Raw genomic sequence first — 25,795 nt, forward strand, 5'->3', positions numbered from 1 at the left:
TAACCTCCAGCCTAAACCTCCCCTGGCACAGCTTGAGACTCTGTCCTCTTGTTCTGGTGCTGGTTGCCTGGAAGAAGAGACCAACCTCCACCAGTCTACAACCTCCTTTCAGGTATTTTTACTGCACTGCACACACAGTGGAGCATTAACTTTGAATGACCTCTGATAAATGACCACACATCATATATTATGATCACAGTAATGTTAGTTGATCACAGTTTTAAATGTTCAATCAAAATTGATATTTAGGTCCCTACACCATTCATTTTGCTGCAGTGAATTCAGACTAGATCCCAGAGATTCAAACTAAGCACCCACACAGGCCAAAATAAAATATAAACCATACTGTTTCATATTCAAGTAATCTGATTTATGTTAAGACACTGCAGAAGGATATTGAGACACTTGAACACGTCCAGAGAAGAGCAACGAGGCTGGTGAGAGATCTTGAACACAAGCCCTATGAGGAGAGGCTAAGGGAGCTGGGGGTGTTTAGACTGGAGAAGAGGAGGCTCAGGGGAGACTCTCTACAACTATCTGAAGGGAGGTTGTAGCCAGGTGGGGGTTGGTCTCTTCTCCTGGGCAACCAGCACCAGAACAAGAGGACACAGTCTCAAGATGCACCAGGGCAAGTTTAGGCTTGAGGTGAGGAGAAAGTTCTTCACAGAAAGAGTTATTGGCCACTGCAATGTGCTGTCCAGGGAGGTGGTAGAGTCACCATCCCTGGAGGTGTTCAAGAGGGGATTGGACGTGGCACTTGAAGCCATGGCTTAATTAGTCATGGGGTGCTGGGTGACAGGTTGGACTTGATGATCTCTGAGGTCTCTTCCAACCTTATTGATTCTATCAAACAGGTTAAAAAACTGACCCAATTCACTCTCAGACAGCACATGAGAAACATATTTAACAGTGAAGTTCCAAGTTATTAGCTACTAAGGGGGGGAAAAAACCAAAATCAGAACAGTCAGCACCATCACACATAACATAGCCTTCAAAGGCATAAAGAGGCAGTTACATCAACTTAAACATGAAATCAGTGATTTAATGTTTTTTTTAATGCTTAACATTCTACCAAAATACATTTGTTGAGGTCAAGTCACATGGATGAGTGGTTTTGGACTATTAGTTTCTTGCTCACTATGTTCACCTAAAAGAGGTTTATTTGGAAACCCCAAACTATTGCCTCGATGACTACGAAACTATTAAGTGCATACGGTACAGCGTTCTAGCCCTCTGTAATAGCAATCTAGGATCACTCCTGCGTGAAGATGATCAGATGTGGATGTATGCACAAGCACAGAAATATTCCCCCACAATACAAAAATCCAGATTAAAACAGCTCTGCCAAAGAACAGAGAAAGCTGATGGCTTAACAAGGACCAGCAATAAGGATGGATAGAAAGACAGGAGCAGATGTTGGTCAGGTAGAGGGTAGAAGGGCTCTGCAGAGGGACCTCGACCGACTGGACAGATGGGCGGAGACCAATGGGATGGCATTTAACAAGTCCAAGTGCTGGGTGCTGCACTTTGGCTACGGCAATCCCATGCAGAGCTACAGGCTGGGGTCGGAGTGGCTGGAGAGCTCCCAAACAGAGAGGGACCTGGGGGTGCTGATTGACAGCTGCCTAAACATGAGCCAGCAGTGTGCCCAGGTGGCCAAGAGGGCCAACAGCATCCTGGCCTGCATTAGGAATAGTGTGGCCAGCAGGAGCAGGGAGGTCATTGTGCCCCTGTACTCTGCATTGGTTAGGCCATACCTTGAGTACTGTGTCCAGTTCTGGGCCCCTCAGTTTAAGAAGGACATTGAAACACTTGAAGGTGTCCAGAGAAGGGCAACAAGGCTGGGGAGAGGCCTTGAGCACAAGCCCTATGAGGAGAGGCTGAGGGAGCTGGGATTGTTTAGCCTGGAGGAGGCTCAGGGATGACCTCATTGCCCTCTACAACTACCTGAAGGGTGGTTGTAGCCAGGAAGGGGTTGGTCTCTTCTCCCAGGCAAGCAGCACCAGAACAAGGGGACACAGTCTCAAGCTGCATGACTGCAAAGTGACTGCAAATGCCTCTGTCTCCCATGAAGAGCAGGACTGCTTGCTGCAGCTGATGTTTCACATAGATGTGTTTTTCCACACATTTTTGGACAGGCTTACACATCCCATGTTCATTCTTTATGTCATATTGCAATGAACACAATACTGTACATAAGCTAATTCAGATGGCTGCCACCTGAACGTCACGTTGTGGAATAAATCTGCTCCGGAAGGGCAAAGAGAGAACTTCTTTACCTTAAGATAACACCTTTTTTCCTCCAGCAGAACCACAATAGAAAGTGTTAGCCAGCTAGCTATCTACTCTAGGTGAAAGGTGAGAGTCATTTCTGTATAGTGTGCATAATACTACCAGAGAATACACTGAAAGAAATATCTGTGCTGTTCTCTTTCAGTGACTGATTTCCTATCTCTACCATGGCCAGGAAGCAACCAGGTATTATGCCAAACAATCTGTCATTATGAAGGACCACTCTTCCCTCTTGTGGAAAATCATGTAAGTACAAAAAGAGGCATAACTGGGTCTAAGAGATACAGTCAGAATTTCCTTGCTGCAAGACAGAACATTTGCTGCATTCGTGAATCGCTCTTTTGGATAATGAATTAAAGGAGATATATAAATACACACAGAGAGAGAGAGTGCTACAGCACACGTACTCAAAATAGGTTAACACAGGAGTATAGATCCTTAGATTTGCAGTATCACACAGTATCACTACGGTTGGAAGAGACCTCAAGGATCATCGAGTCCAATCTGTCACCACAGACCTCATGACTAGACCATGGCACCAAGTGCCACGTCCAATCCCCTCTTGAACACCTCCAGGGATGATGACTCCACCACCTCCCTGGGCAGCACATTCCAATAATGAATGACTCTCTTGGTGAAGAACTTTCTCCTCACCTTGAGCCTAAACTTCCCCTGGCACAGCTTGAGACTGTGTCCTCTTGTTCTGGTGCTGGTTGCCTGGGAGAAGAGGCCAACCCCTTCCTGGCTACAACCACCCTTCAGGTAGTTGTAGAGGGCAATGAGGTCACCCCTGAGCCTCCTCTTCTCCAGGCTAAACAATCCCAGCTCCCTCAGCCTCTCCTCATAGGGCTTGTGCTCAAGGCCTCTCCCCAGCCTTGTTGCCCTTCTCTGGACACATTCAAGTGTCTCAATATCCTTCTTAAACTGAGGGGCCCAGAACTGGACACAGTACTCAAGGTGTGGCCTAACCAATGCAGAGTACAGGGCACAATGACCTCCCTGCTCCTGCTGGCCACACTATTTCTAATGCAGGCCAGGATGCTGTTGGCCCTCTTGGCCACCTGGGCACACTGCTGGCTCATGTTTAGGTGGCTGTCAATCAGCACCCCCAGGTCCCTCTCTGTTTGGCGGCTCTCCAGCCACTCTGACCCCAGCCTGTAGCTCTGCATGGGGTTACTGTGGCCAAAGTGCAGCACTCGGCACTTGGACTTGTTGAATGCCATCCCATTGGACTCTGTCCATCTGTCCAGTCGGTCGAGGTCCCTCTGCAGAGCCCTTCTGCCCTCTAACTGGCCAACACCTGCTCCCAGCTTGGTGTCATCTGCAAATCTGCTGATGACTGACTCAACCCCCTCATTCAGATCATCAATGAAGATGTTAAAGAGGATGGGGCCCAGCACTGATCCCTGGGGGACGCCACTGGTGACTGGCTGCCAGCTGGCTGTGGCACCATTCACCACCACTCTCTGGGCTCGGCCCTCCAGCCAGTTCCTAACCCAGCACAGAGTGTAGCTGTCCAAGCCACGAGCTGACAGCTTAGCCAGCAGTTTGCTGTGGGGGACGGTGTCAAAGGCCTTGCTGAAGTCCAGGCAGACCACATCCATTTAGTACAATTATTACTTGAATGGCTGCACCATGAGAACAAATACTACCTGATATGTTAGGATGCTTTTGGAAAACTGCATTTGCTTTTTGAATACCAGAACTCCTCATAATTAAAACAAACCACCTTCTTTAAAATATCTTCTGGTAGAACTGTGATTGCACTGCACTAAGTAAGAATGTATGTTCCAATACTAAGCTAGAGATTTGAAGCCATCACCAATGCAAATACATAGGCAGAATGAAGATACCAAACAGCTGGGATAAGAAACTGGGAGAATTATCTATTGCCTCATCAAGTCAACTAAGTATTAAGGAATTGATTTTTAAACACAAGTTAACTTTCACATTCTGTACAACAATTTGAAGATGCAAATGTTTTCTTGTCATCATCATCCTCCTAGACTACCACAATTACAATAAAAAATATTTGTTCCAATGATCTTGCTGAATCAGTCTACCTAGAAATGAGATCATTTCAAGTCATAGATTACAAAAGGCTGCATGAATATTTACTTGTTCAGGTAACTGCACCCCAGGACACTAAAAGGTGAAGCCCACTTGATTTTCGTACCTCTGGATGTCTTGCCTTTGAAGGTCATCTCCATTGGATGGATTTTCATTTTGAGCCTGGCCCTGCATAAGAGAGTGAGGGCAAGATAGAGAAGGAATGAACATGGGATTTCAGATCTGTTTGAAAAGAGTGCAGTCAAACTACAAGTCTGCTAATATTAAAATTCAGAAGTAGCCTTCATCTGTGGGGGCTGCAGTGGTTTTCAAAAAGGACATAAACATTTCTACTAAGAATTTCCACTTAAAAATGCTTACATTGCCTACTTATGTGAAAGCACTGCTTCAGCCACCACCACACTCAAAGACCAAAGTGTTGGGAGTTTGTGATTCTTTGAAAAGCAAAACTGAGAAAGGCTCCTGACTTCTGTTTAAAAAGGTCTGCTCTTGTTCTTTCCCTGCCCCAGTATATAAAGACCTATTTCAGCCAAGATTTACTTCCATAAGTCACTTTTATGACAGAACATAGTTTATCCCTTGAGCCTGCAAGACTGCTTCCAATCGTGCATACAACAGATTCACTGGAGCTAAGAGGTCTGCTTAACATATCAGACATTGGGCTTGCTTTGTTTGACATGTTTCTACAAGACTGAGTCCCCATTCTTATCCCTTCTCTTCATGTTCCCCTCCTATTACTATTCCCCTCTCTAGACAAAGCTGTTATGAATTTAATACCTGGTCCTGTGGCTTCATGATGGCCATCACTGGAGGTGCTTAGGAAGAGACTGGATGGGGTGCTTAGTGCCATGGTTTAGTTGATTAGATAGTGTTGGGTGATAGGTTGGACTCGATGATGTCAAAGGTATCTTCCAACCTGGTCTGGTCTGGTCTATTCTATTCTATTCTATTCTATTCTATTCTATTCTATTCTATTCTATTCTATTCCATTCCATTCCATTCCATTCCATACCATTCCATCCCATTCTCTTCTATCCTATCCTATCCTATCCTATCCTATCCTATCCTATCCTATCCTATCCTATCCTATCCTATCCATGTCAAGCTACTTGCAATATAATGTATAAACTGTATCAACTGTAATGCAAAACCCAAAGAATATCTTGATATCTTGAAGGTCTCTTCTAACCTGATCTATTCCATTCCATTCCATTCCATTCCAAAAATAGAAAGCATACTTGCCTAAGGTAGGAGGCATCTAAAAATGCTAACTAATGTATAACAAAACAGTCAGCTGGATTTAAAACAATGCTGACTTGTCATTACCCACTGATCACAATTCCTTCTTTTTCACCTGACAGTTTTTCCTTCTCCTGATGACTTTTCCACTGCCACTAAATACTAAAACACCAAAGAACACCCACGCTCCCCCCACAAAGACGGCTGTGCTGCATTGCCCTGCATTGGAAAACTTGTACCTTTTAATTCCCTGTATTAAGTGGTCATCAAGGTCAAGAAATGTTTTTTAGAAGAGGCAAATATGAAGAAAAACCTGTTCTTGTGTTTTTTCTTTGCAACAAAAGCTGCTGGCATAAGCATTATTTAAACACTGTCACGTCTAGTCTTCCTTGCAACTGCTATTTTAGTTTGTTCTTTCTAGCAACATTCACTCTCCCAGTACAATCTGCAGTCTTCAGTTACTGACACAGCTGTTCCTCTATTCTACAGAGCTTCAGTATGCCTTCAGAATTTCCAAGTCATTGAAAATACCTTAAAAAATTCCAGATAGAGTTGAAAACAACTGTAAGACACCTCACATGCCTTCCAGGTAACATGCTTTATCACCACCTAGTGGAAAAGGCACAGACTCAACCTGAGACAACTGCTGCACTTAAGTCTGTGTAAACCACCAGTGTGACAGCAGCAGAGGTGTGGAGACACATTCAGTGCTGAGACCACAACACCCCAACTCTATGTGCTTTGAAGGCAGCAGGGCAGAAGGGCTGTACTTCAGGCTAACTCTAGCCTGGTCCCTGAAAGCCAGGAGGGGCTGAGTCTTACCTACCCTGCATTATCAGCTCACTGATATTGTGGGTATGCTACCTTGTGACTCCAGATTATGTAATCATAACTACTAATGACCATAAAGAATCTAAAATAATCTGGTGCTTTAAAAAAATGAATTAAAAAAAAAATCACATTTAAATCTCTTAAATGTGTAACTTTCCAACTTCAATGTGATTGCAGAGTCCTGGAGACTGCCACTTTTATAAAGCAAAGCAATAAGCAGGAGACTTTTGTTTTTAAAAAAACATTTTATTACTGTTAAGATACCTTAATTTATCTTTTGAGATCCTAAGCACATCTACATTATACAATGAAGCCTTCCCAATAGACCCTTGCCTCAGAAAGGATCTCAGGTAGTGATAGGACTAGGGGGAATGGAATGAAGCTGGAGGTGGGGAGATTCAGGCTAGATGTGAGGAGGAGGTTCTTCCCCATGAGAGTGGTGAAACCCTGGAATGGGTTGTCCAGGGAGGTGGTCAAGGCCCCGTCCCTGGAGGTGTTTAAGCCCAGGCTGGATGAGGCTCTGTCCAGCCTGATGTAGTGTGGGGTGTCCCTGCCCATGGCAGGTGGGTTGGAACTAGATGATCCTTGTGGTCCCTTCCAACCCTGAATGATACTATGATACTATGACAAGTAAGGGCACTAAAACATTCTGAAAAGCTCTACTTTCCTGACAGGATTCATGCAACTCCCCTCCTGTGCTAGAGATTCTTCAAAGTTCAAAGTATCTGTTAATAGAAGCATTCTATTGTTGTAAAAGAAAACAAACAAACCAGGTCTTGTGAAACTTTTCAAAATGTTCAGCCCACGACACAGAGCAGCAGGGAAAACTTCAGTCTGATCAGGTACTTAAAAGAAACTGCAAAGCTTAGAATAGAATAGAATAGAATAGAATAGAATAGAATAGAATAGAATAGAATAGAATAGAATAGAATAGAATAGAATAGAATAGAATAGAAGAACAGACCAGGTTGGAAAAGATCTTCGAGATCATCAAGTCCAACCTATCACCCAACACCATCTAATCAACTAAACCATGGCACCAAGCACCCCATCCAGGCTCTTCCTAAACACCTCCAGTGATGATGACTCCACCACCTCCCTGGGCAGCCCATTCCAATGGCCAATCACTCTTTCTATGAAGAACTTGTTCCTCACATCCAGCCTAAACCTCCCCTGATGCAGCTTGAGACTGTGTCCTCTTGTTCTGGTGCTGGTTGCCTGGAAGAAGAGACCAAGCTCCACCTGGCTACAATCAAGTTTCAGGTAGTTGTAGAAAGCAAGAAGGTCTCCTCTAAGCCTCCTCTTCTCCAGGCTAAGTAATCCCAGCTCCCTCAGTCTCACCTCATAAGGCTGTGCTCCAAACCCTTCCTCAGCTTTGTTCCAGCAAGTCAACATCTTTCCTAAACTGAGGGGCCCAGAACTGGACACAGGACTCAAGGTGTGGCCTAACCAGTGCTGAGTACAGAGGCAGAATGACCTCCCTGCTCCTGCTGGCCACACTATTCCTGCTACAGGCTAGGATGCCCTTGGCCTTCTTGGCCACCTGGGCACACTGCTAGCTGATGTTCAGCCTACTGTCAACCAGTACCCCCAAGTCCCTTTCTGCCTGGCCACTCTCCATCCACTCTGTCCCCAGCCTGTAGCACTGCCTGGGGTTGTTGTGGCCAATGTGCAGAACCCGGCACTTGGATGTGTTAAAGTGCCAGGTTCCACACATTTCTGTTGTTTCTTGGGCAGCAGCTGGGAAAGCTCACCTGTGTGAACTGTACTGTTTCAAGAAGGAAACTTTAAGATTAATTTTAGTAGGATGCTAATCTTTCACTTGCTTATATTCTTTCAATTTCTTTGTGTAATCCTTTATTTGCTTGGCCAAGGGATTTAAAGTAGTGCTGTAGCACAGATGAATACAAACATTCCTTAAAAATAAAAGGTACCTTCTGCTTGGATTTTTGCAACTCCTTTTTGAGACTGCTGCACTCTTCCTTGAGCTTTTCAAGACTCTGCTCCAGGCTATGCACTTTCAGGTCACTGTTCAGCTTTTCTATTTCCCAGCTGGACTGAGTACAACTCAGATTTTTCATCACTGTAAAAACAATTCAAAGACAATTAGATTTCAGCCTCAATTCAAGAAATGTAACTCAATATATATGGTTTCCTTTTAAGCACCTCATGTTTTACCAAAAAAGATAAAGAATGAAAAGTTCTGTACATTCTGCTGCCTGTGACAACAGAGAAACACTAAAACCAGTCAAGCTGCTGACAGAGTAGTCTCTATTTCATAGAATCACCACAGAATGTTAGGGGTTGGAAAGGACCTCAATAGATCACCTAGGCCAAACCATGCTGCCAGAACAGAATCGCCTAGAGTAGGTGTCTGGATGTATATCACCTTGTAATGGTGATTACATCAGGAACTGAGGTGTGTCACAACAAAGATAAGATCATCTCTGCTCACTGAGAGCACAGCTGCTGTGGGGCAGGGGTGGAAGACCCCCTGGAATATGCAACCTAACATGATCCTAGCATCAAATCAGTAGCAAGAGGTTACTTATCTCCTGCAAGAAAAGGAAGAATATGACACAAAGACAGCCCTCAAGCCTTCAATTGCATGATACACTCTTTCCCAGATACAACAATTGAAATCAGTTTAAGCTACCCTGATTCTTAAGTGGGCTTGGAGAAACTTGTTTGAGTAAAATTGATTACTAAATATGGCTTGAAATCACCACATTTATAAAACCTTATAAACTCTGTACTTTTTACCTCATTAAACCATGATATCCTCAACAATGACACTATTACTGGATGACATTTTCTTATCTCTCCTTGGAACAACACATTAATAAAGATTTTTTTTTTAACTCCATCATGTTTTATTTTACATACCTATCACCTACCCAGCATTCTTTACAATGTGTTGTTCTTCTAGGTTTAAAGGTTTGTGCATTGTGATGTAGTGCATTAGAAGCTTGAGGTTGTCTTGGACAGTAATCCAATTCAAGCATCCTTCAAAAGACTGCACTCATAGGGAAGCTGAAGCCCAGTCCATATCTAACTTTACTTAGATGACATTTTCTTATCTTTTCTTGGAACAATGCATTAATAAAGATGTATTTTTTTCCTTCCATCATGGTTTATTTTACATAGCTATCATCTACCCACCATTCTTTACAATGGCAGTAACAGCAGCTGGATTTGGACTTTTGGAATTGCCAGGCTATTCTTTGTTTCATAGTTTCATAGTTTCATTCAGGGTTGGAAGGGACCACAAGGATCATCTAGTTCCAACCCCCCTGCCATGGGCAGGGACACCCCACACTACATCAGCCTGGCCAGAGCCTCATCCAGCCTGGGCTTAAACAACCCCAGGGACGGGGCCTCGACCACCTCCCTGGACAACCCATTCCAGGGTTTCACCACTCTCATGGTGAAGAACCTCCTCCTCACATCTAGCCTGAATCTCCCCACCTCCAGCTTCATTCCATTCCCCCTAGTCCTATCACTACCTGAGATCCTGAGAAGTCCTTCCCCAGCCTTCCTGTAGGCCCCCTTCAGATACTGGAAGGCCACAATTAGGTCACCTCGGAGCCTTCTCTTCTGCAGACTGAACAGCCCCAACTCCTTCAGTCTGTCCTCATAGGAGAGGTGCTCCAGCCCTCTGATCATCCTTGTGGCCCTTCTCTGGACACGTTTCTCTTTCCACCAGCTGCTTTCTACCTTTCCTCACACGTGAGCCCTTTTAAAACAGCTGCTGTCAAACGCAGCTATACCTCTACAACATACTCTTGTAGCTGTCATATCCCAAAAGTCACACAAAGCAGTACACCAGAACAGCTGCAGGTATCAGAGAGAGCGGTAGCCACTGGATAGTGTTTGAGAGCGTGCCCCCACCCCACTTTGAGGAAAGGGTCTGGAGGGGTACATGGCTGGCCTATAAACTGTCAGGTTGTGCACATTTCTCACATTATTAAATAGCCAACAGTGGAAGAACATGGCAGCCTCAGATCTTTGCCGTGGAGCACCTTGCCTATCATTAAGAAAACATGCCTGTTACCATTGACAAGAATGAACACAAATGCAAGCTCAAGGTACCTCACTGCAGTATTCTCCTGCTTCACAGACCACTACATACAGTTAAACCTCTTCATCCCCTGAGATCACAATATAACCACTAAGACTAGTCAACATACTTTAAGATGAAGTAATCAAATGGATACCTTGTTGAGTTTCCACTTCAGTTCTTAGTTGTAAGAGCTCTACTTCTTTAGACTGCAACTGTTCATTCAAGGTTTTCAAGGATTCTGCACTTTCTTTCATCTGTTTCCAGGGGGGAAAAGCCATATGTGAAGCTTTTTTTCCTACCATACCTGGCAATTCAACTTTTTTCTTGGTTGTTTTTTTCAAAAACCAACAAAACTAAACAAGAAAACTGTTGCTTTGGGCTTGGGTTTTGTAGCATTAGCCTAGCCCAGTAATAACATCGAGATACTTAAAATCTGTTATTCTTACATAAAATATCATAATGTACTGCAAAACACCACAGAGCTTCAGCAAATAAAATCCATTCTACAGCAAGCATTGACTAACTATGCAGTCCTTTTGTAATATGCATTCAAGTCATGGCTTCAAGAGGCATACCACTTTATCCAGCCTGCTTTTCAGATGATCTCGGTCTATGCAGGCATCTCGATAGGCCTGGTAGGCTTTGTTTACTTGCTCACGTCCAACTGAACTGCATTCCTCTTCCAGCCGGGAGCCAAGCAGCTAAAAGTGTAACAGATAGGAGAAATAAGAAGTTTTGGCATGTTGTATTACAGAATCACAGAACTGCTTTGGTTGGAAGAGACCTTTAAGATCATCCAGTCCAACCAGCAACCCAGCACCACCACGACTACTAGACCATGTCCCTAAGTGCCATGGTGACAACTTTCTTGAACATGTCCAGGCATGGGGACTCCACCACCTCCCTGGGCAGCCTCTTCCCTGACCACTCTTGCAGCAAGGAAATTTTTCCTAATCACCAACCTAACCCTCCCCTGGAACAATTTCAGTCCGTTTCCTCTTGTCCTATCACATGACAGGGAGAAGAGACCAACCCCCATCTCACTGCAACCTCCTTTCAGGGAGCTGCAGAGCACAATGAGGTCTCTCCCTCAGCCTCCTCTTCTCCAGGACTCTTCTCAGTTCCCTCAGCTGCTCCTCACCAGCCCTATTCTCTAGACCCTTCTTGAGCTTTGTTGCCATTCCCTTCTGATGCAGCAAGAGGGTGCATTACACAGAGCTCATAACAGACCAGAGCAAATAGCTTCTCTAACCCCATCATCTCCCATCTATCAACAGAACAGGCAAGAAACCATTCTGTGAGGAGAGAACAGGCCTTGCATGTCATGCAGACCCATCCAGGGACAGCATGGAGGGACAAAAATGCTTGTAAAATGGTTTCAGAAATGACATAAGCTCCAAGGCAGCCAGAACCACTCAGGCCCCCACCAAAAGCAGGGGGGGCAAATAAGGTACAGATTTCCCCAAGGGCCAGGCTGTGGTCCCCAGCTCCAGTCTGCAACATTAAACAGCTTTGTTTGTTTGTTTAGTAAATAAATACATTGATACAGACCAAAACCTTCCATAAAAGTGCAACAAAGGCTATCTACAAAGTCTGCAATCTTTAACCACACTTAATGCTTGCTAGTTTACTGCTCTGAGTATTTAAAAAGCCATGTACAAGTCAGGATTACTCACAACCCCTTAATCATAGCGATTCCAGGCTCTGAAGATGTACTTGTTTTGGAAAACAAGTTTCAAGCCTCAAGTTTTAAGGCACAACACTGAGAAAATGTAGAGGAAAATTATCATCTTTGTAATGCTTCATTATTTAATCAATGATTTGTTTTTCCAGTTTATGTGACACAAGCCAAAGCAGAGTTATTTTACAAACTGCTACTACCACTACCTTCCAGGTCATCACTCCTTTGCTGGCTGCTAGAGCAAGAGACAAGCAAGGGGGAATAAGCACTACCAGCTAGATTGCCAGAAAACTCAAAAGCAATAAGTCCCCATGTATTTCTTATCATACAGGTATACTATCCATTAAGAAAGACTCTCAAGGCAGTCTAGGCCTTCTCAATGCCCCTTCAAAGTAATTATGCTGAGGCAGGCCAAACTGAAAGACAAAACAGGCAGCCAAGGTCGAGTACTGTTTACTGTGATTTTGAGTAACCATGTAAAAGGTGTTACACTTGGCATACTTCACAGAATCTTGAGTCTAGAGCTCTATTCCTGTGCCCCCAGGACTTTCTATAAGGAAGGTGCTGGCAAGTTTTGCCTTTTGACAGAAAGCCAGGCCTGTCAAATTAGTCACCAAGAATTCCTGAGTAAGTGTTGCAGAATTGTACCAAACATGACTAAAGCTCTTCCTTCCAATACCCCAAGGTAATACCTACTTTTTAAGAGTTAGTAGCACTTTTAACTGTCTCACCTCTAACTCTAGATGGTGCCATGGTTAGATAGTGTTGATGATAGGTTGGACTCAACAATCTTGAAGGTCTTTTCCAACCTGGTCTATTCTATTCTATTCCATTCTATTCTATTCCATTCTATTCCATTCTATTCTATTCTATTCCATTCCATTCCATTCCATTCCATTCCATTCCATTCCATTCCATTCCATTCCATTCTATTCCATTCTATTCTATTCCATTCCATTCTATTCTATTCCATTCTATTCCATTCCATTCTATTCCATTCTATCTTTCCAACTTGTATTAGTAAGAAAGCAATCAAAGGTAAGACCTTTTGCAGTACAAAGACACTCACTACTGAACAATGGATCCACACTTAAGAAGCACATTCTTTATCAGGGGAGAAAAGCATGTACCAAGGTCAATTTTTAGCTTCACTAGGCTCAGGTGGAGACAGGGATCCTGGATTCCAACACTTTGTAGATTTGGCACCTCACTACTCAACAATACCAAGTCAGATGTGCACAATTTAATAAACACCATGAAGAGGCAGATGAAATACAGTAACGACCCCATGCAACTACATGCCTTCCTAAATCAAAGCTTAGGGTCTTTGCAGGCCTCTCCTGCATTGCATCACATAAATGCCCAGTGAGAATAAAAAAGCCCTGCTACAAGGTAACTAAACTACCAGAGGAACAAACTGTTTCACTTGAATCAATCCATTGACACAAACTTTTAAACTGGGAAATTATTTGAAGCTCACATTTTAAATACTTCATCACCTGCTCTGCTCTCCAGCCAGAGAGCAAATAAGGTAGTGCTACCAGAACCTGGTAAATCCACTCTTTTCTTACCTTCTCTTCTAGAATTCTTATTCTTTTTTTTAAGAGGGAGTTCTCCTTCTCTGTCTCCTTTAATCGTTTCTTGATGTCTTCATACGCAGTGACAAGCGCAAAGTGCGAGGCAACAGACTCATCTCCACTGTAGGATGAAACAGGGATCTCCCCATCTCTCTTATGACCATTGTCTGCTTTTTCATGGTTCAAAATACAGATGTCATCCTCTACCACCTCCTCCATGACAGCTGTGGAAAAGACAGATGTGAGGGGAAATTTTCACAAGGACAAATTCATCAAGAGTCTCAATTCTGCAAACCTTCCAAAATAATACTGCAGGGTGTTGCCAAGTATGTCAAGACTGAACAATTAGGAGATACCTTAATCCTGAAGAAAATCCTGAAGTCTTTTCCACTGGTTAGAAAAGAAGCATCTTTCACTATTACTTGGTAAAAATATTTTGAGCATGCATCAGGTCCCAGTGGAGGCCAGTGACAAGCAGAGTCCCTCAGGGATCAGTCCTGGGACCAGGCTTGTTCAACATCTTTGTGGGTGCCATGAACAGTGGCACTGAGTGCACCCTCAGCAAGTTTGCTGGTGACACCAAGCTGTGTGGTGCAGCAGACACGCTGGAGGGAAGGGAGGCCATCCAGAGGGACCTTGACAGGCTGGAGAGGTGGGCACAAGCCAACCTCATGAAGTTCAATAAGAGCAAGTGCAGGGTCCTGCATCTGGGTAGAGGCAATCCCAGGCACAAATACAGGCTGGGCAGTGACTGGCTGGAAAGCAGCCCTGAGGAGAGAGACTTGGGGGTGCTGGTGGACAAAAAGCTCAACATGAGCTCTCAATGTGCACTTGCAGCCCGCAAAGCCAATCAGATCCTGGGCTGCATCAGGAGAAGTGTGGCCAGCAGGTCGAGGGAGGTGATCCTCCCCCTCTACTCAGCCCTGGTGAGACCCCACCTGGAGTACTGTGTCCAGTTCTGGAGCCCCTATTACAAGAGGGATGTGGAGGTGCTGGAAGGTGTCCAGAGAAGGGCCAGGAGGATGATCAGAGGGCTGGAGCACCTCTCCTATGGGGACAGACTGAAGAAGTTGGGGCTGTTCAGTCTGCAGAAGAGAAGGCTCCCAGGTGACCTAATTGTGGCCTTCCAGTATCTGAAGGGGGCCTACAGGAAGGCTGGGGAAGGACTTCTCAGGATCTCAGGTAGTGATAGGACTAGGGGGAATGGAATGAAGCTGGAGGTGGGGAGATTCAGGCTAGATGTGAGGAGAAGGTTCTTCCCCATGAGAGTGGTGAAGCCCTGGAATGGGTTGTCCAGGGAGGTGGTCGAGGCCCCGTCCCTGGGGGTGTTTAAGCCCAGGCTGGATGAGGCTCTGGCCAGGCTGATCTAGTGTGGAGTGTCCCTGCCCATGGCAGGGGGGTTGGAACTAGATGATCCTTGTGGTCCCTTCCAACCCTGAATGATACTATGATCTATTAATACCCAAATTAATTTTTACTAAAGTTTAGCACCATCCTAGTGTTGGGCTGGTACTGAATATTTGAACTCCAAAGAAATACTGCTTCAGAGGTTTTGCAAGCCTGCACTAAGCAGCAAAAGATATTTTTAGCTGCAAGAAATCTGCTAACTACTGTGGTTCCTGAGCACAAATGCCATTGAGCACAATGGCCTAAGGTACACTCACACTAGTCCTTGAAGAGGGTGCATGAGTAGCTATGGTGAGAATGAAAACATACTCAGTGACATGATGTGCCTTAACCTGTATGGAGAAAAATGACAATAACCTCATGGTAAGAAATATATTGCCATAAAGTACCAAGAAAACCCACTTGAATCACAAATGCAAAGTAACTGTTGGGGTTTTGTTACAACACACACCATTGAGGCACAGCAAAGCATTCAGTAAGAAAACATCAATAAAGCATGCAGAGTTTGAAAAGTGAACTCCAGTGCTAGGGCAAAGCCCCAACAGCATTTTCCTTAATGCCATCAGTTATCAGAAACAAGTTCACAGAATCACAGAATCCCCAAGGTTGGAAGAGACCTCAAAGATCATCGAGTCCAACCTGTCACCACAGACCTCATGACTAAACCATGGCACCAAGTGCCACGTCCAATCCTCTCTTGAACACCACCAGGGATAGGATAGGATAGGATGGGATAGGATGGGATAGGATGGGATGGGATGGGATGGGATAGGATGGGATGGGATAGGATGGGATGGGATAGGAGAGGATAGGATAGGATGGGATAGGATGGGATGGGATAGGATGGGATGGGATGGGATAGGATGGGATGGGATAGGATGGGATGGGATAGGATAGGATGGGATGGGATGGGATGGGATAAACCAGGTTGGAAGAGACCTTCAAGATCATCGTGTCCAACCTATCATCCAACACCACCTAATCAACTAACCCATGCAACCAAGCACCCTATCAAGTCTCCTCCTGAACACCTCCAGTGATGGTGACTCCACCACCTCCTCGGGCAGACTCCACCACCTCCCTGGGCAGCCCAGTCCAATGGCCAACAACTCTCAGTTCACAACAGCTTGATTTAAAAAACCCCAAAACCTCAGTCAGTCAAAAAATACTCCAAACCAACCAACCAAACCCAAACCACAGCTCATTGTTATTTCATTATGAAGATCACGATTTCTGGCATTTATATGCAAAGAAATGCTATAGAGTACCTGATAATGTTTCTCCCCCAGCTTTAAGCAAACTGCTGACACTACTGTCAAAAGCAGATTTTTATTTTTCCCCTTTTAGAAATCCTTAGGATGCTGTTGATAAGCTAAACAACAGACATGCTGGAATGGAAGAAAGGAGCATAATGAAGACAGCTTGTGTTGCAGGAAAAACTGCTCCAATGAAAACTGACTTAGCAGAATTTCTCAGGAAAGGCAGCATCAGCAGGGAGAAACCCACCACAGTCACTGCCTCGGCTGGGTATTTGCTATTTGATTTCAATTTGATTTCAAACTAGACTTCTGTTTGTTTACGGTGCTAAGAGGTAAAGGGATCGACTGCCCTGGAGCTTATCTATGTGATCAAATTTCTCTTTGCTATGCTAGCAATGGAAAAGCCATGAGGGCTGCAGCACCATGAAGAGCTGAAGTACAGCTATAGCTGAACAATGTCTCAGTTTGCTGCAAGCCAGTCAGACTAGACTAGAATAGAATTAACCAGGTTGGAAGAGACCTTTGAGATCATAGAGTCCAACCTATCACCCCCAACACCATCTAATCAACTAAACCATGGCACTAAGTTGCCTCATTCAGTCTCTTCCTAAATACCTCCAGTGATAGTGACTCCACCACCTCCCTGTGCAGCACATTCCAATGGCCAGTCACTCTTTCTATGAAGAACTTCTTCCTAACATTCAGCCTAAACCTCCCCTGGTGCAGCTTGAGACTGTGTCCTCTTGTTCTGGTGCTGACCACCCAGGAAAAGAGACCAACTCCCACCTGACTACATCCTCCCTTCAGGTAGTTGTACAGAGCAATAAGGTCTCCTCTGAGCCTTCTCTTCTCCAGGCTAAGCAACCCCAGCTCCCTCAGCCTCTCCTCCTGGGGCTTGTGCTCCAAACCCCTCCCCAGCTTTGTTGCCCTTCTCTGGACACCTTCCAGCAAGTCAACATCTTTCCTAAACTGAGAGGCCCAGAACTGGACACAGGACTCAAGGTGTGGCCTAACCAGCGCTGAGTACAGGGGCAGAATGACTTCCTTGCCCATGCTGGCCACGCTGTTCCTGATACAGCAATGCATGTTCTACACAGATACATCACTTTTCACTTCATTTTTAGAGAAGAAATACAATCTGCATAGATGCATCTCAGCAGCTCCTATCTTTGGCCACTGCTTATCCTTGTATATGGACAAAGTCCACACACTCTCAAAGCTCTCTATAAGAATTCATGTGTACAAAAGGCACATCCTGCAGCCTCAGCCTTGGTGCTCTTTCAGAAACACGTCAGCCCTTCTGCTGAATCAGACCTCCAAATTGCTTTCACTTTGCTGCTTCCAGGAAAGAGGAAGTCACCATCTCGAAGTGCACCAACCAGCAAAGCGTCCTTAGGCACAACAGTCCATTTTTTCAATCTCAGGTTGTTTTACAATAAATACTCTGCTCTCACAAGAACTAGAAAAGTACTAAAAAGCCCATTTTATGACAGTAGTGCTTGCTAGATTCTACTTGCTCTGAATAGTGTCACTAGTATTTTTATTGCTCATTTACAAACCCAATGCATCCTCAATACGGTGTATTTAATTTGCCTTTCTGTGCACGCTGTCCCAACAGCCTCTTTCCCTGACAACTATCAGAAAAGGACAGGGAAAAACCTCCTCAAAACGTTGAAGACAGCTAAATACTGTCCTCTCAGCATCATAAACCCCTGTTATACCATAACTATTCAATTTGGAAACTAATTAGAAGTAATACTGCCAAAGAAACACAAGTAGGAGCAACACAGCTCCTCACTGCTAAACCTTCCTAGCACCAAACAGAAGTGTATTAAGAGGTTACTGAAAGCCCCACATATTATCATGCTAACACTGAGTATTATTTGAGATTTAACACATCTAAATGCTGGGTTCTACACATTGGCCACAACAACCCCAGGCAGTGCTACAGGTTGGGGTCAGAGTGGCTGGAGAGCAGCCAGGCAGAGAGGGACATGGGGGTACAGGTTGATAGTAGGCTGAACATGGGCCAGATGTGTGCCCAGGTGGCCAAGAAGGCCAATGGCATCCTAGCCTGTAGCAGGAACAGGGTGGCCAGCAGGAGCAGGGAAGTCATTCTACCCCTGTACTCAGCACTGCTTAGGCCACACCTTGAGTCCTGTGTCCAGTTCTGGGCCCCTCAGTTTAGGAAAGATGTTGACTTGCTGGAAGGTGTCCAGAGAAGGGCAACAAAGCTGGGGAGGGATTTGGAGCACAGCCCTGTGAGGAGAGACTGAGGGAGCTGGGGTTGCTTAGCCTGGAGAAGAGGAGGCTCAGAGGAGACCTTCTTGCTGTCTACAACTACCTGAAGGGAGGTTGTAGCCAGATGGGGGTTGGTCTCTTCTCCCAGGCAACCACCAATAGAACAACGGGACACAATCTCAAGCTGCACCAAGGGATGTTTAGGCTGAATGTTAGGAAGAAGTTCTTCATAGAAAGAGTGATTGGCCATTGGAATGTGCTGCCCAGGGAGGTGGTGGAGTCACCATCACTGGAGATGTTTAGGAAGAGACTGGATGGGGCGCTTGGTGCCATGGTTTAGCTGACAGATAGTGTTGGATGATAGCTTGGACTCGATGATCTCAAGGGTCTATTCCAACTTGCTTAATTCTATTCTACTCTATTTTAGTGTTCATGCCTTCCCATTTCAAAATGTTTATAAAAGAACAACTATTAACAAAAGCTAGTTTGTTTTTTAAAATCTTCCTTTGTAAAACTTATTTACTTCCCTGTTGTAACTTTCCTCCCACTCAGTTCAGCTGTCAGATTAATGTTCAGTAAGTTCAGTGAGAAGGTATTAGGAGTGCCTTGTATAATTGTGCTAACTTTTAATTCAACTGGAAATAGACTTCACCTGTTCCAGCCTTTAAAAGGTAAACTAAACCGAGTCACACTGATAGCTCTTGGTCACCATGCAATTCACCAATATAACGTCTGGAGGTTTCCAAGACATGATGGGACAGGTTGGAGAGCGGCCAGGCGGAAAGGGACCTGGGGGTACTGTTTGACAGCTGGCTGAACACGAGCAGTGTGCCCAGGTGGCCAAGGAGGCCAATGGCATCCTGGCCTGCATCAGAAATAGTGTGGCCAGCAGGAGCAGGGAAGTCATTGTGCCCCTGTACTCAACGAGACAACCTCGAGCACAAGCCCTATGAGGAGAGGCTGAGGGAGCTGGGATTGGTTAGCCTGGAGAAGAGGAGGCTCAGAGGAGACCTTCTTGCTGTCTACAACTACCTGAAGGGAGGTTGTAGCCAGGTGGAGGTTGGTCTTTTCTCCCAGGCAATCAGCACCAGAACAAGAGGACACAGTCTTAGGCTGTGCCAGGGGAGGTTTAGGCTGGATGTTAAAGGGACCTGCAACTTTGTGTAGCATTTTGCCAACACTGTGAGATGAGGTTAATGCATTTCTTCACCCTGAGTATACTAAATAGAGTTTGTTCATGTATTTAACCTGATAATTTTCACTTTTCCCCTTTTAACTGTCATACAGAAAATGGGGTCACACTGAACACCAAATCAGACTATTAGCTGAAATTTAAGCAATCTTCTCAGTGGTCCCCAGTGGCAGAACAAGAGGTAATGGCCACAAGCTTGAAAATAGGAAGTTCCATCCAAATATAAGAAGGAATTTCTTTACTTGGAGGATGGCAGAGGAATGAACAGACTACCCAGCTAGTGGAGTCTCTGAAGACTTTCAAGGCCCATGTAGATGCTCTTCTGTGGTCTGTCTTAGGTGATCCTGCTCTGACAGGGCAGTTGGACTTCATCTTTAGAGGTCCCTTACAACTGCTAACATTCTGTGATTGCCCATTTTTGATGCACAAAGATAGCAATTCATCCCCTCTGATCTTTTAAAGGGCTTTAGGCCACACCTTGAGTACTGTGTCCAGTTCTGTACCCCTCAATTTAAGAAGGACATTGAGACTCTTGAATATGTCCAGAGAAGGGCAACAAAGCTGGGGAGAGGCCTCAAGCATAAGCCCTACAAGGAGAGGCTGAGGGAGCTGGGATTGTTTAGCCTGGAGAAGAGGAGGCTCAGGGGAGACCTTATTGCTGTCTGCAACTACCCAAAGGGTGGTTGTAGCCAGGAGGGAGCTGGTTTCTTCTCCCAGGCAACCAGCACCAGAACAAGAGGACACAGTCTCAAGCTGCACCAGGGGAAGTTTAGGCTGGAGGTGAGGAGAAAGTTCTTCACAGAGAGAGTTGTTAGCCATTGGAATGTGCTGCCCAGGGAGGTGGTGGAGTCACCATCCCTGGAGGTGTTCAAGAGGGGATTGGACGTGGTGCTTGGTGCCATGGTTTAGTAGACATGAGGTGTTGGGTGACAGGTTGGACTTGATGATCTCTGAGGTCTCTTCCAACCTTGTTGATTCTATGATTCTATGATTTATGCTATTTAATTTTCATTATAAAACATAACCTGGCTAGTATTCTGGCAATGGTCACTTTATATTTGTCTAGACTGTAAACTGTAGCACGCAAGGATTGAAAAATAGTAGGCAGTATTAGAAAGAGATGTGGGGGTTTTGAAGAGAAGGTGGAGAAAATCCTCAGAGAATCTGATTTAGATTTCACTCAGCCAGTGTTTCCTGGCTTCATTCTGCATTGTTAGCTCAAAAAAATTGTGGTTAGAATTTGGGGCAATAGTCTCCTACTTCAATTAATGTGCAAACATCTGACATACACTTCTGTGACAAGTTCCTTTATAAAAGGCTAATTATTCAAAGGACAAAATGTAGTTGTAATCTAGATTTTGGGTTCCAGGATAAGTGTGCTAACAGGCAGCTGGTATTATTAGCAGTAGTAGCATCTGATCACACACCAATATCTAGAAAATTAAGTGCATCCCAGAGCCCATAACTTCAGACAAGTTTTCTCTTCAGAAAACTTTGTTTCATTAGAGGATGCTGACATTTGGAACCCAGAGCAGATTTGGCTATTATGACAATAATCCTCCCTTCACTGTGCTTTTTCCTGAGCTGGCTTCCGGGATGTTGATTTTACTGCATCCATAGAGTGTAAGACAAGAAGGAAATTAAGGGATTCCTCAAGAATTGCCAAAGCTCCTAAAGCCAGTCACTGAAACAGACTACAGCCCAACCCACTCTCACTTTTAAGTTGCTGGGGGACAACTTTATTTAAGAAGATCAGAGTAATTGCCCTACCAGGTGAAACACTAGGATTTAAACCTGTCAGAAGTCTTACATGCTAGTGATGCTCTCTCAAGCTTTATCTGCACTCCTTTCTTCCAAAGCAACGCGGCCTGCACCACCTGTACTCCAGTCTCCTCCAGTATTTCATCACGGCTTTCTTTTCACATCTTGTGCCAAGAATAGAACAGAACAGAACAGAACAGAACAGAATAGAATAGAATAGAATAGAATAGAATAGACCAGGTTGGAAAAGACCTTTGAGATCATTGAGTCCAACCTATCAACCAACACCATCTAATCAACTAAACCACGGCACCAAGCACCCCATCCAGTCTCTTCTTAAACACCTCCAGTGATGGTGACTCCACCACCTCCCTGGGCAGCACATTCCAATGGCCAATCACTCCTTCTATGAAGAGCTTCTTCCTAACATCCAGCCTAAACTTCCCCTGGCACAGCTTGAGACTGTGTCCGCTTGTTCTGGTGCTGGATGCCTGGGAGAAGAGACCAACTCCTACTGAGTTTATTTCTTTTGCTAGAGTCCCTGATACTAACACACAAATCGCTGACCTAAGAACTCACCCAGGCTTGTGGCTTACTTAAACGCAGTTTACCCATTTTCATTGCCTACCTGAGACTCCCTCCCAACTCATCAGCAGTCCATTTAAACTGTGCTTAGCAGTGCCTTTAAACTATGCTCACCGTCCCTCAAGGGGGATGTCCCTCTTCACCCTTTAACATTTCATCTGTAAAGCAAAAGTGGGCAGGGACATGATGCAGGACTCTGCCAACCGGTTCCTTCTAAAACAAAGCCTCTATTTTAGGAGGAGAAAGTAAGGATCGCCCCGAATCGCTTCTGCCCCCGGGGGAAACTGCTCCTGTTCCACCGGGCAGTAAGGCACGAAGCTTCCCAGCCTCCCCCAGGGCACGTAGCGAGCGCAGGCCGCGGGGCCGGGGCCACCCACCGGCGACACGCCGCCGGCAGCCCCGCCGACCCCCGGCGTCCGCCCGGAGCCCCTCCCCCGCGCCAAGACCAACCTCTCAGGGCCTCGCTCGAGCCTGGCGGGTCAGCAACGGGCGATCACCCCAGCGGAGAGGCAGCGCCGGCCGTCGCGGTCTCCGTTCGGCTCCTCTCGGGTTCCCATGGCCGGCCGCCGTACCCCCCGGCCTCCGCCACCACGGAGAACTCCCCGGGCGCCGGCGCCTCCCCTCTCGAGGAGGTCAACAGACGCCTCACGTGACACGGACCTCGATCCCTCCGGTCCTGCTCCCCCTCCAGCGGGCGCCCGCCGATCCCGGAAGGAGAGAGCCGTCTTCGCCGCCTGACCGGGGGCGGGACAGCGGACCACAAGCCCCGGCAGCCACCGCGGGTTGCGGGCTGGCTCCGCCCGGCGGGGGCCTGCTGCTGTCACCCCCCCCGAGCGGACTCCGCCCGTTAGCCACTCCTCCCACTCCTGGGTTTTTTTCCCCCCCTGCTCCTCCTCCTGCTGCTGCTGCTGCTGAGCCGAGCGGCTTCCGGCTCGGGGAACAAAGTCGCGACCGCCAGCAGGAGGCGTGAGCTGGTGGGTGTAGTGCTCAGCATCGGCGGTTCAGCCTCTTAAGGGGGCCCTCTGGGGAAGGGTACGGATTCTAAACGCTTGCTTTTCAGATTGCAGGGTATCGTCGATAGAAACCAGAGGTGCAGAAAGAAAACCGGGTTTCCCCTTTCAGAGGTGCACCGAATTTCCCAGCCCACTGCAAAGCAGGACTGCAATTAAACAACAAAGATCAGTTGGTTTTACTGAGAAGCAGCCCCTGGCCAGCGCACACGTAGGGTGGGAAAGGCCATTTTACATTCTTTGAACTATTCACAGCTGCAAGGAACATTGGTCTGTCGCTCAGAGGTTAATGTTCACAATGGAGACAGAGGAGTCCTGTAAAACTTTATTCGGATAAATAAAGAATCCATGGGACAAAAATGCTTGTGGGCTCTCTGATTGCCGGAAGGCTCAGCTTCCCTTTTATCCTAAATTGTTGGATGTGAGTTTTATTTTCCCCATTGGCTGAAGTACTCGGAATTTACAGTCTTCCCAATCCACTGCATGTTCTTCCTTTACACGTACACACATGCACGACATCATACACTGTATGTTCATTTAAATTAGGTTATTCACTTACCTGGGTGGAGAAGTTAATATCCAGTTGCTATTATGCCTGCGCTCTGTCCTAGAAGTTCAGGCTGTGCTCAGTTTCGGCTATCCATGGAGGACACCCTGCTGGTTTACAGCAAGGCCCCTGGTGAGGCACTAGGAGAGGCTCTTTGCGATTTACACACAGCAGAGAGGAGGCTGGACTGTTGAGATTCCAAGTCTGGTCTTTTTTTTGTTATCTCAAATCCCTCTAGGCACCTCTTCATTTGTAAAGATACCATCTACCTCAGTCCTGTCACAGCTTCTTGAGAATTTTACCCCTCTGCACAGCTGAAGGGCTGGCGAGCTGCAGGCTAACATGTTCTGCGATCGTGCTCCTTTTATTTATTTGCCTTTTCTCAGGAAGCATTGGTAAGCACAAAGGGGTGAAAGGCAGTAGATAGTCTATTGCTGCATATGGGGTGAGAAGATAACCCTTCTGAAGTCCAAAATATACTTTTCTTAAGTTAGCATCTCTTTGTGATTGTTAGTATGACATGGATACAAATATGTCATGAAGTTACAGAGCAGTGAGTTTATTACTGACCTGGTGGAGTGGGTGAAATGGCTGGACTTGATGACCCTGGACATCCTTTCCAGCCTGGATGATTCTGTGATTCTATGAGTCTACAACTAATTTGGTGGTTAACACTGCTTCAGAATGGATGGATAGTCATCATATGAAGGAATCATTCTGAAACTGTGCATGGTCAACAAATTGTATACATTTAAAGGCACTACAGTATCACAGTTCCAGATATAGCAATTTGCAAACTTTTATTACAGTTTTTAGCAAAAAAGGTTTGGGATTAAATAGGAATCAGGGATGAGGGGAGTGAGCTTAAGAGTATCACATGAGTTTTGCTACTGGTTTAGTAAATATGGAATCAAGCTAGTTAAACTTACTTTTTTTTTTCCCTTGAAATTGACCTGTGACCTGAAGGTGTGCAAGTCCAAGGGGCCCAATGAGATCTACCCCATGGGTCCTGAGGGAGCTGGCAGATGAAGTTGCCAAACTGCTGTCCATCATATTCAAAAAGTCGTGGCAATCTGGTGAAACCCCTGCTGACTGGAAAAGGGTAAATGTAACCCCCACCTTCAACAAGGGAAAAAAGGAAGACCCCAGAAACTATAGAGTAGTCAGTCTCACCTCTGTGCCTGGCAAGATCATAGAGCATATCCTCCTAAAGGCTTTGCTGTAAGGCATACAGAAAACAAAGAAGAGGTGATTAGTATTAGGCAACATGGCTTCATTAAGGGCAAATCATGCCTGGTGAACTTGGTGGCTTTCGATGATGGAGTTACAGCATCGGTGGGTAAGGAAAGAGCAACTGATGTCAGCTACCTGAACTTGTGTAAAGCATTTAATAGCATTCTGCATGACATCCTGGTCACCAAATTGGAAAAGTCTGGACTTGAGGAGTGGACCACTCACTGGATAAGGAGCTGGCTGGATGGCTGCACTCAAGAGAGTTGTGATCGACAGCTCAACATCCAAATGGAGACCAGTGACAAGTGGTGTTCTTCAGGGGTCAGTACTGGGACCAATGCTGTTTAACATCTTTGTCAGCGATACGGACAGTGGGATTGAGTGGACCCTCAGCATGTTTGTGTATTACAGCAAGCTGTGTGGTCCAGTTGACATGACAGAGGGAAGGGATGGCATCCAGAGGGACTTTGACAGGCTGTAGAGTTGGGTCCAAGCCAACCTCATGAAGTTCAACAAGGCCAAGTTCAAGGTCCTACACCTATGTCAGGGCAATCCCCAAACACAAATATAGGCTTGGCAAGGAGTGGCTCCAGAGCAGTATCAAGGAGAAGGACCTGGGGGTGTTAGTCGCTGAAAAACTCAACATGAGCCAGCAACACGTGCTTGTAGCCCTGAAGGCTAACCATATCCTTGGCTGTATCAGAAGTGTGACCAGAAGGTGAATCTGCCCCTCTAATTCTGCTCTCTGAGACCCCACCTGGAGCACTGCTTCCAGTTCTGGTGTCCTTAGTATAAGGGACATGGAGC

At 45.7% G+C, this 25,795-nt stretch overlaps 2 protein-coding genes across 3 annotated transcripts in view; one reads left to right on the forward strand and one right to left on the reverse strand.

The window, feature by feature from the left end:
- AZI2 (5-azacytidine induced 2) overlaps positions 1–22,740 on the reverse strand; it is a 29,717-nt gene extending 6,977 nt beyond the window's left edge. Inside the window, exons 1-7 of one of the 2 annotated variants that reach the window (XM_068152906.1) lie at positions 22,649–22,739; positions 21,663–21,777; positions 13,748–13,977; positions 11,071–11,196; positions 10,650–10,749; positions 8,367–8,515; positions 4,469–4,530 (exon numbers count right to left, since the gene is read on the reverse strand). In XM_068152906.1, the coding sequence (XP_068009007.1) occupies positions 4,469–4,530; positions 8,367–8,515; positions 10,650–10,749; positions 11,071–11,196; positions 13,748–13,972 (662 nt within the window). In that variant the 5' untranslated portion in view covers positions 13,973–13,977; positions 21,663–21,777; positions 22,649–22,739. Of the gene's footprint in view, positions 1–4,468; positions 4,531–8,366; positions 8,516–10,649; positions 10,750–11,070; positions 11,197–13,747; positions 13,978–21,662; positions 21,778–22,648 lie in introns of both variants that reach the window. The other variant, XM_068152905.1, reaches the window with a different exon arrangement.
- RBMS3 (RNA binding motif single stranded interacting protein 3) overlaps positions 1–25,795 on the forward strand; it is a 929,122-nt gene that overhangs the window by 7,824 nt on the left and 895,503 nt on the right. Inside the window, exon 2 of the mRNA XM_068152893.1 lies at positions 2,438–2,538. The gene's annotated coding sequence lies outside the window, so the exon portion shown is untranslated. The remainder of the gene's footprint in view (positions 1–2,437; positions 2,539–25,795) is intronic.

Source organism: Melanerpes formicivorus, unplaced genomic scaffold (assembly GCF_026170545.1).
Source record: "Melanerpes formicivorus ecotype bairdi unplaced genomic scaffold, bMelFor1.0.p_v2 SCAF_24, whole genome shotgun sequence".
NCBI lineage: Eukaryota > Metazoa > Chordata > Aves > Piciformes > Picidae > Melanerpes > Melanerpes formicivorus.